This window comes from Bubalus bubalis, chromosome X, assembly GCF_019923935.1.
Source record: "Bubalus bubalis isolate 160015118507 breed Murrah chromosome X, NDDB_SH_1, whole genome shotgun sequence".
Classification (NCBI taxonomy): Eukaryota; Metazoa; Chordata; class Mammalia; order Artiodactyla; family Bovidae; genus Bubalus; species Bubalus bubalis.
The window spans coordinates 113,657,166-113,670,733 of NC_059181.1; the positions used below are offsets into that span (position 1 = coordinate 113,657,166).

The window sequence follows — 13,568 nt, forward strand, 5'->3', positions numbered from 1 at the left end:
TCAGTAGCCCTGGGCTGAGTGGGATATCTGCAGAGCATGGGCAGGGTTGGGGGCTGGGGAGCTGAGGGGTGAGGTGGGGGCCAGGGGTGGGGGAAGCCAAGCCCAGGACTGTGTCTGTTTGTGCTGGAAGAAGACCAGAGCCCGGCCACTGGGCTGTGAAGCCAGGGGACCCACCCTCCCTCCTCAGTGCTCCCAGGGTTTTGAGTCCCTCTGTCTTGGAATTCACCTTGTGCCTCTCTCCCACTGTCCTGCCCTCCTTTCTGACCTCCCAACAGACTGCATGTGATGGATGGGTCCTCTGGGTCACCACCCACTGTCAGCAGACCACGTGGAGATGGATCGAAGGAGCCAGGCCTCTGTGACCCTCTCCTCTGTGTCAGCAGGCTTGGAGGATGCTCGGACACATGAGGCTGATGTCTGGCCCAGGGCTCTGAGCTTGGAGGCCTGTGTGTCAGGCTCCTAGCCTTTGTGGTTCTATGTTTCCACAGCCACATGAAGCCGTGGGAGCCTGGGGAGATGAAGTTCAGCTGTCTGTCCTTCCGACAGCCTTCCGCGGGTATCGTCTTAAACAGTGTCAAGATCCTGGAGATGTGTTGGCAGCCCATGCTATGCGGCCACTGGCACTGTACCCTGGCAGTCCACATCGCACACCGGTCCTGGGAGGACGCATCCTGGTGGGAGCTGCTGGAGCAGAGGCTGGGGATGAGCCCTGCCCAGATCCAGGCCTTGCTGCTGGACGGGGACAAGTTCGGCCATGGAGTGATCACGGGCAACTGATTCCCTGCCCCGTGCTGCCTGCATGGCCCCTGGTGCTGCCCTGGATCTCAGCTGGGTTGTGCTTGTTTGTTTTCTGTCGAACCGTTTGGTGGTGGAGGGGTGGGGGGCTGGGGTTTCTTCAGAGGGGCAGCAAGGGTTCCTGGGCTGGGAAATAGTGGCCCCAGGTGCCTGACCACCACTCTGGTCCTCAGTCCCCGTTTGTGCTCTGAGAGGCAGAGGTGGGTCCAGGTCTGCACATGGCACTTTTCTCTGGGAGTATACGTATGTCTGTGTGTGTGTGTGTGTGTGTGTCCCCATGTGTATCTGTGTGCCCAGCAGAGACCATAAGAGGCACCATAGCACCCAGTCTGGGTTCCCCAACCCCACTGCCTGCATCCAGGCCTGAGCAGGTCCCCTGACTCCCCAGGGGTGAGGCCGCACAGCAACACCTGTCTGTTGGTGAATCACTTGGGGACCTGATGTCCACAGGCTCCCCACCGGGGCCCTTCTGCTCTGTCCCTGCAGCCTGAAGTGGGCAGACTGAGAGTTGCCCATGTCCTGGTGGGTTCGTGGAGCACTCTCCATTTCATTTGGCTCTCTCTCTCACTTGGCCTCACCCCAAATTCCCTTTGCTGAGCTGATCCCATCTGAAATGCTTAGCCAGAGGACCCAGTTCACCCTGGTTCCTCTCCATGATACGGTCTTACTCTCTAGCAGGCATGACTTTGAATCACCTTGTTGTCTTTCTGTGTCCTGTCTTTGCACACAGTTCTGGTGGACATTAGGGACACTTTGCTGTGCCCAGAAAACATAGGTCATGACGAGGTGAAGGAGCTGGAGAATCAAGCCCTGCTACCAGCCCTGGGACAGAAGTACCTAACTGTGCTCACCAACCCCCACTGGCTGCTGCAGCCCATCCTGGGGTGGGCCGGAAAGGACATCTTCCAGGTGTACATCCCCGAGCACCTGATCCCCTTTGGTCAGGAGGCCTGTCCAGACTGGGATCTTGAGAGGAAGGAGACCAGCTCATGGTGACACCATCCAGTCGCCACCAGGCCCTGGACGTGCCCATTTGGTTCAGTCTGAATCAGCCCCATCCTGGGTTGCACTGCCCACTTGGTGTGGGGTCTGGGGCCAGGACTTCCCTCATGCTGTGCTGCTCTGGACTCAGTGAGAGTCTCCAGGGCTTTGACCTTTACGAAAAGATGATGTCGCCACTCGTTTTGGCCCTGCTGGGTCTGGGCAGTTGAGAGAAATGTGTTGTTAGGAAACCGGTTAGTGTTTTTCCCTCTCTGTTTTGGTTCAAACTCCCCGATATTGGAACAGTGTCCAGGGGTGATCAGGGAAGGCTGGGGGCTGCGCTGAGCATCAACAGCCAGCGAGGCCTCTGTCAGGCAGAGAGGCCCACAGGCCCAGAAACAAGCCGTGGTTTGTCCTTGCAGGTGACCCTTGCCCTGCTGTAAAGTGTCCCTTGGTTCACAAAGTGTGTGTGTTGAACACGGTGCCCGGCCACCCTGTGTCCAAAGATAGGCTCCTAAATACACCTGTGAGGGCAGAGTGATAAGGGCTGGTGTTCACCTTGGGGAAACCTTGTACTTGTCTTTGGGGCCATGTGTTTGCAAGGCCCTTGGCAGGTGAGGTGACCCTGCTTTCCAGTGAGCCACCCCTGGATCGGGAGCTGGAGATGCTCAGCTGCTGATCAGAAACTTGTGGCATCATTGGGGAACCCAGGAGGAGCCCCTTCTTCTTCAGGTGCATGACTCATAGAAGGTGACACCCCCAAGGTCAGGATCCAGGTTGAGCCGTCTGCTGAGGGGCAGCCAAGGCCCAGGGACAAGCCTGAGCTGGGGTGGCCTCATCGCTCACGAGCTGCATGCACCCTTGGCAATGTGTGAAATGCTGCTACTCCAGATGAAAAGGGACCACGTGGACTGGACCAAAGCCTGCCTGGGGAGTGGGCTTCCAGCCTCATATGGCTCATCCAGTGCCATGTGGAATAGCATGGACAAACTGAAAGAACACAGACTTGCAGCTCTCTTTCAATTCTTTATTTACTCCCGTGAAGTTTTGCTGTACTTTATTAGAGCCAGAAATAGATTTTTTATTACGAGAGTGCTTTTGAGTATCCCTAGGGACCTGGCAGCTCAGGGATTGGGGTTGTCCTTGAACTGCTCACAGAGGGCACACTTGTAATCTGAGGACTCTTCCTGCTTCTCCGCCACCTCAAGGGCCTCATTTGGGGCCATGACTAAAAGGGCCGCCATCAGGATGGAGTAACAGGTGTTGTACAGAGTCATCACCAAACCATAACCTGGATACTCTGGGGAGCTCTTGGGCAGTTCCCCTATGCTGTCCCTTCCAGCGGTAGCCAGGAGTACAGACATGCCATTGCTGGATGTACCCTCTCCACTGGGGCCGCCCTGTTCACTGGGGAGATGGTTTGCCTCAGCCCACCTGGCTACACTGCCCATAGACCAAAGGCCAGAGAACACATGTGAGTGCTGGCTGGGGCTTCCATGAGCAGTTGGGGTTCCATTCTGAACTTTCTTATCAGCCTCTTGTGTGGACTCATTGTGATGGAATGGAGGGGAGCGTCTGGTCACCATCGCTCACTTCTTTCTCTTTGGGGTGGTTGTTGCTCCATTGGCGGGCTGAGCAGTTGTTCTGGGGTTGACTTTCTTCTGGATGTTCTACAGGAGGAGAGGCTTGTCTCTTTGAAAGTTGGAGTTGTAATGAATCTGAAAGGAAAGATTTTAGCCATCGTGTGGAAGAAGAGCCCTTCCTCGCCGCCCTCCACTCTATCCCCATCCCAGCCTTGCCTAACTATGGAGACAAAGTCTCTTCATTCCTGGCAGGTTATGAGGCCCTAGCATGTGTGCTCTCCACAGCTTCCTTGGGGCTGGCCTCGCTTGAGGTGTTACTGGCCCTCCCTGATATCAAGTGGCCCCTCGGGACCTGGTGTCACACCTGTGGATCCTGTCTAAGTGGATAATGGAATAAGACAGGCCCTGCTTTCTCCTCTTTGCTTAACCACCCTCTCACGAGAAAAACCTTCTCCTGGGAAGTGAAACCCATCCAGCACTCAGCTCGTCTAGTCTAGTCTCCCCAGAAGGGCTTTCTACATCATCATCATCCTGTTCTTCCCTGCAGAGCAACCCAAAGGGTGGATTTTACTGAACCCATACAGGTTCAGTTCAGAGATGAAACTCTTGATGCTGTCTGTGTTGAAGATCCTGTCCGTGCCTCTGTACTGGAGGACCTCCGTGTGGAAGAGATCTGTCTCAATGACCACCATGTCTCCCTCATCATTCCAGCACCCAGAGGTGAAGGCCGCATCCTCCATGATCCTCCAGAGCTTCCTGGGGAAGGACAGCCCAAGGACGGTGTTATTCTCTTCCTCATTGGCTGTTTCTGGGTTCGGGTCCTGTGGGGTCAGGTTGTCTTGGCATCCCAGATTTGGGCTCTCAGTTTGGTCACCCTGCTTCGCCAAGACCTCCCCTGAATCCACATTTTCATCCAGGGAGGAATCAGGGAGGTCCCCTGCTGTGGGCTCCCCATCAGTTGATGGGGCCACTGGAGCTGCACGTGCCTCATCTGAACTCTGACTAGCCATGGAGACAGTCTAGCTCAGGAACATTCACTGCAATACCAAAGCAGTGAACGCTCAGGGCAGAAGGGCCTCAGACCAGGGTTGCGGTGCCCAATAAATACTGTTTGGAGATTCTAGAATCTGTATCATGGGCCAGGCAGCCAATTAAATGGTCACTTCCTTAATTTTTCATGATGTCACAGAGGTCATGTGGAGAGGCAGCCCTGGCCCAGTGTGGGGGAGGGGGGGACGGGGATGGAGATGTGATTCCCAGCTTGTCTCTTGTCTGAAAGTACGGAAAAGTATGTTTCAGGTTGCCTACAAAGGCTCCCATCTGTGGCCAGGCCCTGGATGGGTTGGCAAACGTGCTCTTGGCTCCATTCCCCTCACTAGCAAGGTAGAAGCCTGTGGATGGCTTCTGCTAAAGTTCTGGTGAGTTCTAGGTCAGCTTCCACCAAAAGAGACCCTAGGGGTCAGATGGGCCCCTGGCGACTGTCCCTCCCAGAAGATGGGGTCCATAGTAGGCTGATTGGCCTAGCTTGAGTTGGTGGCCCCCCATCCTTCCCCCTTTTCTGGCTTTGGTCTCTTCTGGCTGGTGCTGCTGGTTGGTAGGCCCCACTCAGATGGCCCCAAAGTCAGAGTTCTATTGTCCTGCCCCCACTGCCACCCAGGTCGAGCTCTCCCCAGTGCAGAGCTGTGCCCAAGCACAGTGGAGACGACCTCATGTTCCACTTGACTTTCCCCCAAGCACCTGAGTCACAGACTTTTCAGGACACCGTGTGGGAGGGTACTCTGGCGCTTTGCTGAGCTTGCACCCTTCTGAGTTCTGCCCAACCCCAGACCTCATCCCACTGCAGATCACAGGCTGTTGTCTTCAGTTTCCATTTCTTCCCATAAAGACCACTCTCGTAGCCCTAGAGTGCTCACTTTGGGAACACCTGTATGTGCTTCTCCCGTCCCCTTCCCAGAGCCTTAGATTCAGCCTCCCTGGAGACTGCCTCAAAAGTCCTGTTTCCTTTTGTCAGAGGGGTAGTTGGGCTTCTGCTACCCCTGGTCCTGGCCTCCCACGTCCAACTTGGGTATCTGTGGGTATTTGCCCTTTGAAGGACTTGATTGGGGGCTCAACATATAGCCTGTTCTGTTGTAAACAAGAACTTCACTGGTCTTCTTCGAGGCCAGCTCTGATCTTCTCCACCCCTGCCCCTGTCCCCACCACCACTATGGACCTGATCTCCCTTACCCAGATGGCAGGTACAATGAATGATTTTGTTGGCTCACAGGTTAGGCACTTTTGAAGGGGCCTCCTTTATCCACACTCACTCCCAGGGACAAGTCTGACTTGTTGAGCTAGATGTGACCAAAGGAAACCCCCAATTACCTGTATTTGAAAATGGATGAGAGTCAGGGTGTGGGACTGGATGAAACCTGAATGAGAGTCACCGGTCTTCACTGCACATGGACAGTAGAGCAGTGGGTTTAGAGGTGCGTGCTCTCTGGCCTTTGTGGGCCACTGTTCTTCAAAATCACCATGTAGGGATCAGACCAGCACCTTGGAAAGGCCCATGTGCAAGGACCCTAGGGCACTGTCTCCCAGTGCTGCCACTAGCAAGGCCACTGCCTGGTGTCTGAAAGGGGAGAGCTAAGAGAGTGTGAAAGAAGCTCTCCCAGGGGCCTTTCTGCCTAAGGACTGGTGGCCTGGATGAGCTTCAGGCCTCGACTTGGGCTTCTCCATGGCCTTTCTTCTTCTAAATAGGTTGACAAAGCATTCCTTCAGGTTGATTCCTCGGATTAGGACACAACCCTGGAGGCTGTGAACGTCGGTGGGGCCCACTGGTGGCTCCTCTGAAAGGGGACCGAAGGCCGTGGCATCTGTGGGCAGCCTGGCTAGGTGGCCTTTCCTGACCCCACTACCCCAATTCAGGGTCCCTCCTCACCCCCTGGGTCCTGAGGGAGCTGCCTTTTCTGGCCCGCCTCCTCCAGGTACCACCCAGGCCCTGGCAGTGGGTTTGTGTGGCACCAAGGCACCTTTGTCAGCTGTGGCTCGGGACACTTGTGTTGTGCACACACGAGCCTTCATGACGTCTAAGGCCTGCCTTTCTCAGCCTGACTTTCTTGCCCCTGTGCTTGGTGGCCCAGCCTCAGCGTCCCCAGCCCAAAGGCCCTCCAGATGCTCCCCTCCCTCACTGCGGCTGGGGAGACCTGGAGCTTCAGGGGTCTGCCTGTGTTACCTTCCTTCCCATATCAGAGGAAGCTCTTGTAGAGGCCTTATCCCATTGGGCACTGGGACCATACAGTCAGGCCCTCCTCCCTCCTGCTCAGTAAGGAGCTGGTCACCCTGGCAGGTTCAGTTGGGCAGGAGGCCCCATGGCAGCAACAGGGACAGGGCACCACCCTCACGTGGGAGGCACTGGGACTGGACAGAGATGCAGGCCTCCAGCAGAGTCAGTTCTCAGCAAACCCCAGAGCAGCCCCACAGTGCTTCTGATTCGCCTCATCCCCTTCCTTCCGCAGGCTGCTTTTTGTCACCTCAGAGGCATCATGTAGCACTGAGAAGAGGAAGGCAGGAGAAGAGGGAAGGTCGGGCCGTGGACTGGGGTGGATGGGAAGGGCGGGGGCTCCAGAGGAATTGAGACCAGGGCTCGGAGCCCACCCCAACCCTCACTAGCACGTGCTCCTGGGAAGATGCCCAAGGCCCGTGGCCTCAGTTCTTCATCTGGGAGGCGAGTGGGTGTGAAGAGCCCCGTGTGTTGGGCTGCAGGATGGGCCTGAGAGACAAGTCAGAGCTCGCAGGGCCTGGCAGCTGTTTGCACTATGATGGCAGGGCAGGAATCTCTCACATTGTTCCCCCCAGACACTCTTCACTCTCCACTGTGGGATGTGGTTGACTGCTTTGTGGTCCAGGGCATGTCAGAGGATAGGTACCTCAATAGGATGTGGAATAGCTAATCAGCCAAACAGTATGATTTATAAATAAAACACAGTAATTTTTCCAGCTAGACCATAATGGACCATAGTGTTAGTTACTCAGTTCTGTCTGACTCTGCAACTCCACTGACTGTAGGTTTCCAGGCTCCTCTGTCCATGGGGATTCTCCAGACAAGAATACTGGAGTGAGTTGCCATGCCCTTCTCCAGGGGGATCTTTCCTACCCAGGGATCGAACCCAGGTCTCTGACAATGCAAGAAGATTCTTCATCATTTGAGCAAGTCCCATTTCCAGTTGGAGGACCTGTTAAATTTGGGTGTGGAGGAGTGTTCCAGCATGATACAAGCTGCTCCAGGAAATGGAAGCAAGAACCACTCTTTGCCTGTGTCCCAGCTGGTCTTCATCCAAACCCTTACTTTCCATCACTGCAGCCCCAACAATGGTAAAGTCTTTGATTATGATGGCCAATTACAATCAAGATAATTAAAAGCTAATTAACACCTTGAATTCTGGATCTCCAGGACCAGGTAAGAAAGGGTCGGCCCATGGATTTCTGGGCATCACTTCAAGGGAGTGTGACCGGAGTTCTGTATGATTTCTAGCAGATAGGGGGTACTACTACTACTCCATCCCTGTGGTCAACAGCAATGCAACAAGAGCCAGACCCCTTTCATCCTGCCTCAGAAAGAGATCTCTCTGGGGTTAATCCAAGATCCAAAAGGACACCTCACAGTAATGTCCCATTTCAGAGTTTCCCCTCACCCCCATGACATATTTCATGTGACTGTGGCTCCTAGACCATCGCTCCAGGTGTGGGGCTGTCCTGCTTCTCCCAGTGTCCCCACTGCTAACACAGGGCCTTTCACGGAGCAGAGGCTCCATAAAGGTCTTCAGAATAAATGAGCCAATGAGGAGGGGGCTGCTTAACTTAGATTAATTCTACTTTCTTAAGTGCAGGCTGCTGCAACGGGCACGCTAAAGCGCGGCCGAGAGGAGCCACCCCACGTCCGAGGTCAGGGCAGAAGCCAGGAGGACCCCATGCCCGAAGGGCGGCGGCCAAGAAGAGTTACCCCACGTCCGAGGTCAGGGGCGGCAGCCTGGAGGAGATACCCCATGCCCCTAAGCCCAAGGCTAGGGGCGGCGGCCGGGAAGAGCAACCCCACGCCCAAGGCCAGGAGCGGTGACCAGGAGGACCAACCCCACGTCCAAGGAGACATGGCTGCGCGGGCACAAGGGGGCCTAGAGGAGCTATCCCACGTTGAAGGTCAGGAAGGGCGTCAGTGAGGAGATACCCCCCGTCCAAGGTAAGAAGCAATGGCTGCGCTTTGCTGGAGCAGCAGTGAAGAGATACCCCACACCCAAGGTAAGAGAAACCCAAGTAAGATGGTAGGTGTTGCAAGAGGGCATCAGAGGGCAAACACACTGAAACCATACTCACAGAAAACTAGTCAATATAATCACACTAGGACCACAGCCTTGTCTAACTCAATGAAACTAAGCCATGCCCGTGGGGCAACCCAAGATGGGCCGGTCATGGTGGAGAGATCTGACAGAATGTGGTCCACTGGAGAAGGGAATGACAAACCACTTCAGTATTCTTGCCTTGAGAACCCCATGAACAGCATGAAAAGGCAAAATGATAGGATACTGAAGCTTGGAGGGATTGGGGGCAAGAGGAGAAGGGGACGACAGAGGATGAGATGGCTGGATGGCATCACTGAATTGATGGACATGAGTCTCAGTGAACTCCGGGAGTTGGTGATGGACAGGGAGGCCTGGCGTGCTGCGATTCATGGGGTCACAAAGAGTCGGACATGACTGAGCGACTGATCTGATCTGATCTGATCTAGATAACCCAGGTAAATCCAAATAAACAGAGATCCCTTAGCTGTACAAAATGACACACAAAAAGTATAAGCAGCAAGAATTCACTACTATCCCTTTTTATTTTCTAAATCTTCCACCAACTATATCACTGCTAAATAAGTTCACATTTCCAAAATCATTCTAATTCCATATCATCTTGTGCAGGACTATGAAATAAAATGGAAGCGTTCCCAATCTCTTTTACAAAACAGCAAAACTTTTGTTCTTGAACTGGCTAAGTACAAACACACTGTGATCTACATCACTGACACAGTTAGATACTGGAATGCATTGTCTTCTATTAAAAAGGAATAACATTTGAAAAATTCCTAAAGAAAAGAGAGATGAGTCTCCATGTGATTGTAGAGAACAGGAACACAAAGATGCCACATACTGGGTTCTCCCAAAGGGCCCGGCTCTCACTGCTGAGAAGGCTGACCGCTCCCTCTTCAATCACAGAGGGAAGGATCAGCCTCCTTTCCTGCCCCCTAGGACAAGGTGTTGGACGTGGGCCCGGAAGGAGCCTGGCTGCCCCTCTGGCTCAGAGTCCCCTTTCTTCCTCCCTTGTAGCTTCTGAAGAGAGGGTGGAAGGAGCTGGGACCCCTTCAACAGACTTTATCCAGATACTCCAGGACTTTAAACTTACTGATCTCTGAGTAGGCCCAGGGACCCCACAGGAACTCATAGCAACCAGGGTTGCCATCAGGCAGCTGCTGGTACTCCAGGTACCCCTCCCGCACCCACACTTGTGTCAGCAGTTCCCTAGGGTCCCCAAAGATGTAGTGCTCCCTCCGGGGACACACCCCTATCCTCCTGAGTGTTCTCCATATCTCCTCAGGGGCATGGTCATCCTCCACAGCGATCAAGCACAGGATCACCACCAGAAGGCCGGGTTTGGGCAACCCCTGCCCATCCCTCGGCATCTCATTGAGGGTGAGGCTCAGGGTGGGGAGCAGGATATAGGTGTGCTCACTGGGGTCCACCTCCTTCACCTCCAAACCAAAGACCAGCTGCAAGTACTCTGCAGCTTGACCGAGGACCACCAGGAAGGGGTCTTGGTAATCTCTGAGGACACTACTCAGCACTTCTGCCCTTTGTGATTGGCTCCTTCATGAGATACCTGCTAAGCAGGAATTTCACCAACTCATTCTTCTTCACCCGTAGTGCATCTGGGAGCAAGGACTTGGCATCTTCGTGGTCATGCGAGGTGCTTGGTACTTCTTCTTGCCTGCTGAGGCCATGGCCTTCAGACTGGCTCCCCAGAGTGGCAGGCATTGCAGTGGGAGAGGGGCAGACACCCACAGGGCTCTGTGGGAAACTGACTGTGGCAGCAGCAGCCACCTCCTCCAGGGTTCCCCAGACTGGGAGACAGGAGGAGGAGTAAGCTGCATCTCCTTTCTTCCCCTGCTCCTCCACCTGCTCCACCTCCATCTCCTCTTCCTCCTCACCCCAAATGCACTGTGCCTCCATTGGACCCTCATTCTCTCTTGGATCCTGAAAATCTCTCTCAGGCTGGTGGAGTTCATGCATCCTAGGCATGATGACTGTAGTCAAACCACAGACCGGAGTGAGGCAGGGGGACAGAGGCAGACCACGAGACTGCAGGAGAGGCTGGTTGTGAGCAGCCTCAGCTGAGAAACCCACTCTGGGTGGTCTGACTCAGGCCACTTACAGGTCTCCTCTTAAGGGGTGCTCTTGGGCCTCATAGAAGAGCTCTTCCTGAGTGGCCTGACCCATGGCTACCCAAAGGAGGATGTGAGGTGTCTCCCCAGGGTGCAGCCAGCCAAGCTTGAGGTTCCAGGGGTGAGACGGTGGGGGGATTAGGGCCTTGTGGGCTCCCCTCTGTGCTGGGATGGGGAGCCCCTGGTGCACATTCAGGGCACCCTCCTAACCTTGACTCCTGGCACTGCCTGGACCTCCTCTTTTCTCTGACCTGTGGACATGGGCCATAGACCTCAGCCTTCACCTCCTGGTTCCTGGAGCTCCTGTGACAGAAATGGAGGGAGCACCTCGAGGGTAGACTGTGGCACAGACTTGAGCCTTCTGTGCTGGTAGGAGGGGTGGACTCTGTGAGGTCCCTCCAGATCTCAGGTGGGTAGTCCCATCGGGGCTCAAGTGTAGTGCTCACTTTTCTCCTGGCACGGCCTGGTCCCTCCCCTTTGGGGACCTGCAGGGAAACTCAGAACAAGACCCAAGCCTGGACAGAAAGTGCTGAGGGGCCCCACATGTGGTGTCACCTGCCCGCGGGTCCTAGGCTGGGGAGATGCTCGGTCCTCACCTCCTGCCTGGCCTGCTATCACTGACCACAGAGGTGGGGATCTGCTCAGTCCTGTCTTGGGATCTCCGGAGTTCATCCTTGCGGATCTGAAGCCTCCGCCCTCCGCCCTAACACCTCACCTCCTGAGGCCCCTAAGCCAGAGGTGAATAGACTGCTCACCCTGCTCTGGGGCCTCCAAGACCCGCCACAGGGGCCAGGATCCCTCCCTGCCCTGGGGTCTAACAGCCTCAGTCCTTCCTCGCATGGAGCCTGGACTGCAGGCAGGACCTGAGATTGGCCCATCCACCCTTTTGAGGCCCCACTGCTCTCACAAGGTCCCCTCTCTGAGACCCGGATGTCAGAAAGTGAGGACAGGCCTAGAGTGCTAATTCCACACCGAGACCTCCCAGGCCCAAATGTAGGAGTGGGGATCTGTGGGGTCCCCCCAGATTGGGGTCTAGGGTCCCCTGAGTCCTCCGTCAGTGTATTCCCTTTGACTTCTTGGAGGACCTGGACCCTCCCCTCTGCCCACATGTGATCCCACCCCTATCCTAGGTCCCCAGTCTCTTTGAGACCCTGACGTGGAAGTCAGGACACCCTGTGACGTGCTCATCTCACCACCAGGGACGCCCAGGGCTGGCAGTAGAGGCGTGGAACTGTGGGATCACCTGTGTTCTCCCTCTGGGTCCTCATCCTGAGCCCCGGCAGGTCCTGGGATGCCAAAGTCCTCAGCAGAGACCAGACCCCCACACCAAGGTACTCATTGACCTAAGGCCCCGGGAAGAGTCTGTGGACATTACATCAAGGCTCCAAGCCCAGGGCTTCTTAGTGGCTGAGGATGCCATGGGCTGAGGTGATGTCCTGGGAATCCCTCAGCTTTCCCTGTGCTCTTCGCCTTGACTCTCAGCTAGTCTGGGCACTGCCCTCTACCCACCTGATTTTGCTTCCCTTAGAGACCCAGGCCATCTTGAGCCAGGACACCTGAGAGGGAAACCAGAGTTAGGGGCTCATTCCCACAACCCTACCATGGTCTCCCAGGGCTAAAAGCAGTGACGATCTGGATGTCTTGGGGCCCCAGAGCCCCGCTCAGGGTTCTACACTGACTCAGCACAGCTGGGCTCCTTCACTCTGCTGACCTGAACCCAAGCTCTTTGACCCAGCCCCTCACTTCCCTAGCTCCCAGTGGTATCAGTGATGTCACATCTGGATGCTATGCCTCGTGGCCCCCCAGGGCTGTCAGGAGGGCCACTCATGCATCCCCTGGGAACCCTCATTCTCCTCTGGTCCTCACTTGGAGTCTCTGCAGGATGTGGGCCGCTCCCTCTATCCACATGAGACTTGTCAACAGACCAAGCTTCTGACTCCCTGAGTTCACTGAGGAAGCCAGGCAGGGGGACTCAGTCTGACAGGCTAGCCCCGGGTCCCCAGGAGTCCCAGTAGATGTGAAGTTGTATTCTATGGGACCGTCTGTTCTGGGGTGACTGGACCCCCTTGTCCACACTGGAGGGTCCTCCTTGACTCTTTACAGAAGGCTGCAGTCCCAACAAAGATGATTGATGGGGGGCTGTGGCACCCATGACCATGGGGGAGCACAGGGAACCACACATCTTCTCATGGGGGTCCCCTCAACAGTCACCATATTTCAGGAAACTTTTTGTAGAAAAGATGTTTTAGCAGAAGAGAGGGTGAACAGCAGCAGGTGAGTTAGGGGAACCCTTGGTTTGATGATTAGATAATATTACCAACTGGAGTGCCATGATTTTCACTGTTTAATCCTCATTCATAGAGAGAAATACATTTCACATGTCTGTATGGTGTGTTTCTGACATATATGTAAAACATCTGGAGATTACATGTGCTTATATATGGACATACCAGGTATATGTACAGAACACATCCTGTATGCTCCAGTACCTAGATGGAGGTGTGTCCACATGGCCCTGAAGGGCATAGATACTCACTCCCCTGTGGATGCAGTGAGTCCACCAGACCCATGATCACTGTGCTTCCCCCTGCCTGACATCCAGTCTGCAGGAGAAGTTGGAATCCCCAGGAGCTGGGAGAGAAGGGAGGAGAGGGGGCAGTGGAATGAGAGAGCAGAGCTGTAGCCTGAACGTAAGAGCTGTCTTCAGCGGGCTGTGCCTCCGACCCCCACATCCAGGAGCCTTCTCCATC

General features: G+C 55.1%; 2 protein-coding genes and 1 pseudogene across 2 annotated transcripts; 1 reads left to right on the forward strand and 2 right to left on the reverse strand.

The window, feature by feature from the left end:
- Positions 1-516: 516 nt before the first annotated feature.
- On the forward strand, positions 517-2,006 carry LOC102412502 (EOLA-like protein). The gene is made up of 3 exons (XM_006042299.1): positions 517-769; positions 1,526-1,787; positions 1,928-2,006. The coding sequence occupies exons 1-3, from the start codon at positions 517-519 to the stop codon at positions 2,004-2,006; spliced, it is 594 nt and encodes a 197-aa protein (XP_006042361.1).
- An 894-nt stretch (positions 2,007-2,900) lies between these two features.
- On the reverse strand, positions 2,901-4,369 carry LOC102410637 (annotated as a pseudogene).
- Positions 4,370-9,741: 5,372 nt separating this feature from the next.
- Positions 9,742-10,666, reverse strand: LOC123331696 (melanoma-associated antigen 11-like). Its single transcript, XM_044936503.2, has 2 exons — positions 10,257-10,666; positions 9,742-10,201 (listed from the first exon to the last, which is right to left on the reverse strand). Exons 1-2 carry the CDS (start codon positions 10,664-10,666, stop codon positions 9,742-9,744), a joined length of 870 nt encoding a protein of 289 aa, XP_044792438.2.
- Between the last annotated feature and the right edge of the window lie 2,902 nt (positions 10,667-13,568).

What these genes read in the sequence shown, in the direction of transcription:
- LOC102412502 (XM_006042299.1), top strand. Translation starts at nt 517, where the DNA reads ATGAAGTTCAGCTGTCTGTCCTTCCGACAGCCTTCCGCGGGTATCGTC. An exon ending in CGGCCATGGAGTGATCACGG is followed by an intron (nt 770 to 1,525) that starts GCAACTGATTCC and finishes CTTTGCACACAG; the next exon opens with TTCTGGTGGACATTAGGGAC. An exon ending in AGGAAGGAGACCAGCTCATG is followed by an intron (nt 1,788 to 1,927) that starts GTGACACCATCC and finishes CTCTGGACTCAG; the next exon opens with TGAGAGTCTCCAGGGCTTTG.
- LOC123331696 (XM_044936503.2), bottom strand. Translation starts at nt 10,666, where the DNA reads ATGCATGAACTCCACCAGCCTGAGAGAGATTTTCAGGATCCAAGAGAG. An exon ending in GTGAAATTCCTGCTTAGCAG is followed by an intron (nt 10,202 to 10,256) that starts GTATCTCATGAA and finishes TAGTGTCCTCAG; the next exon opens with AGATTACCAAGACCCCTTCC.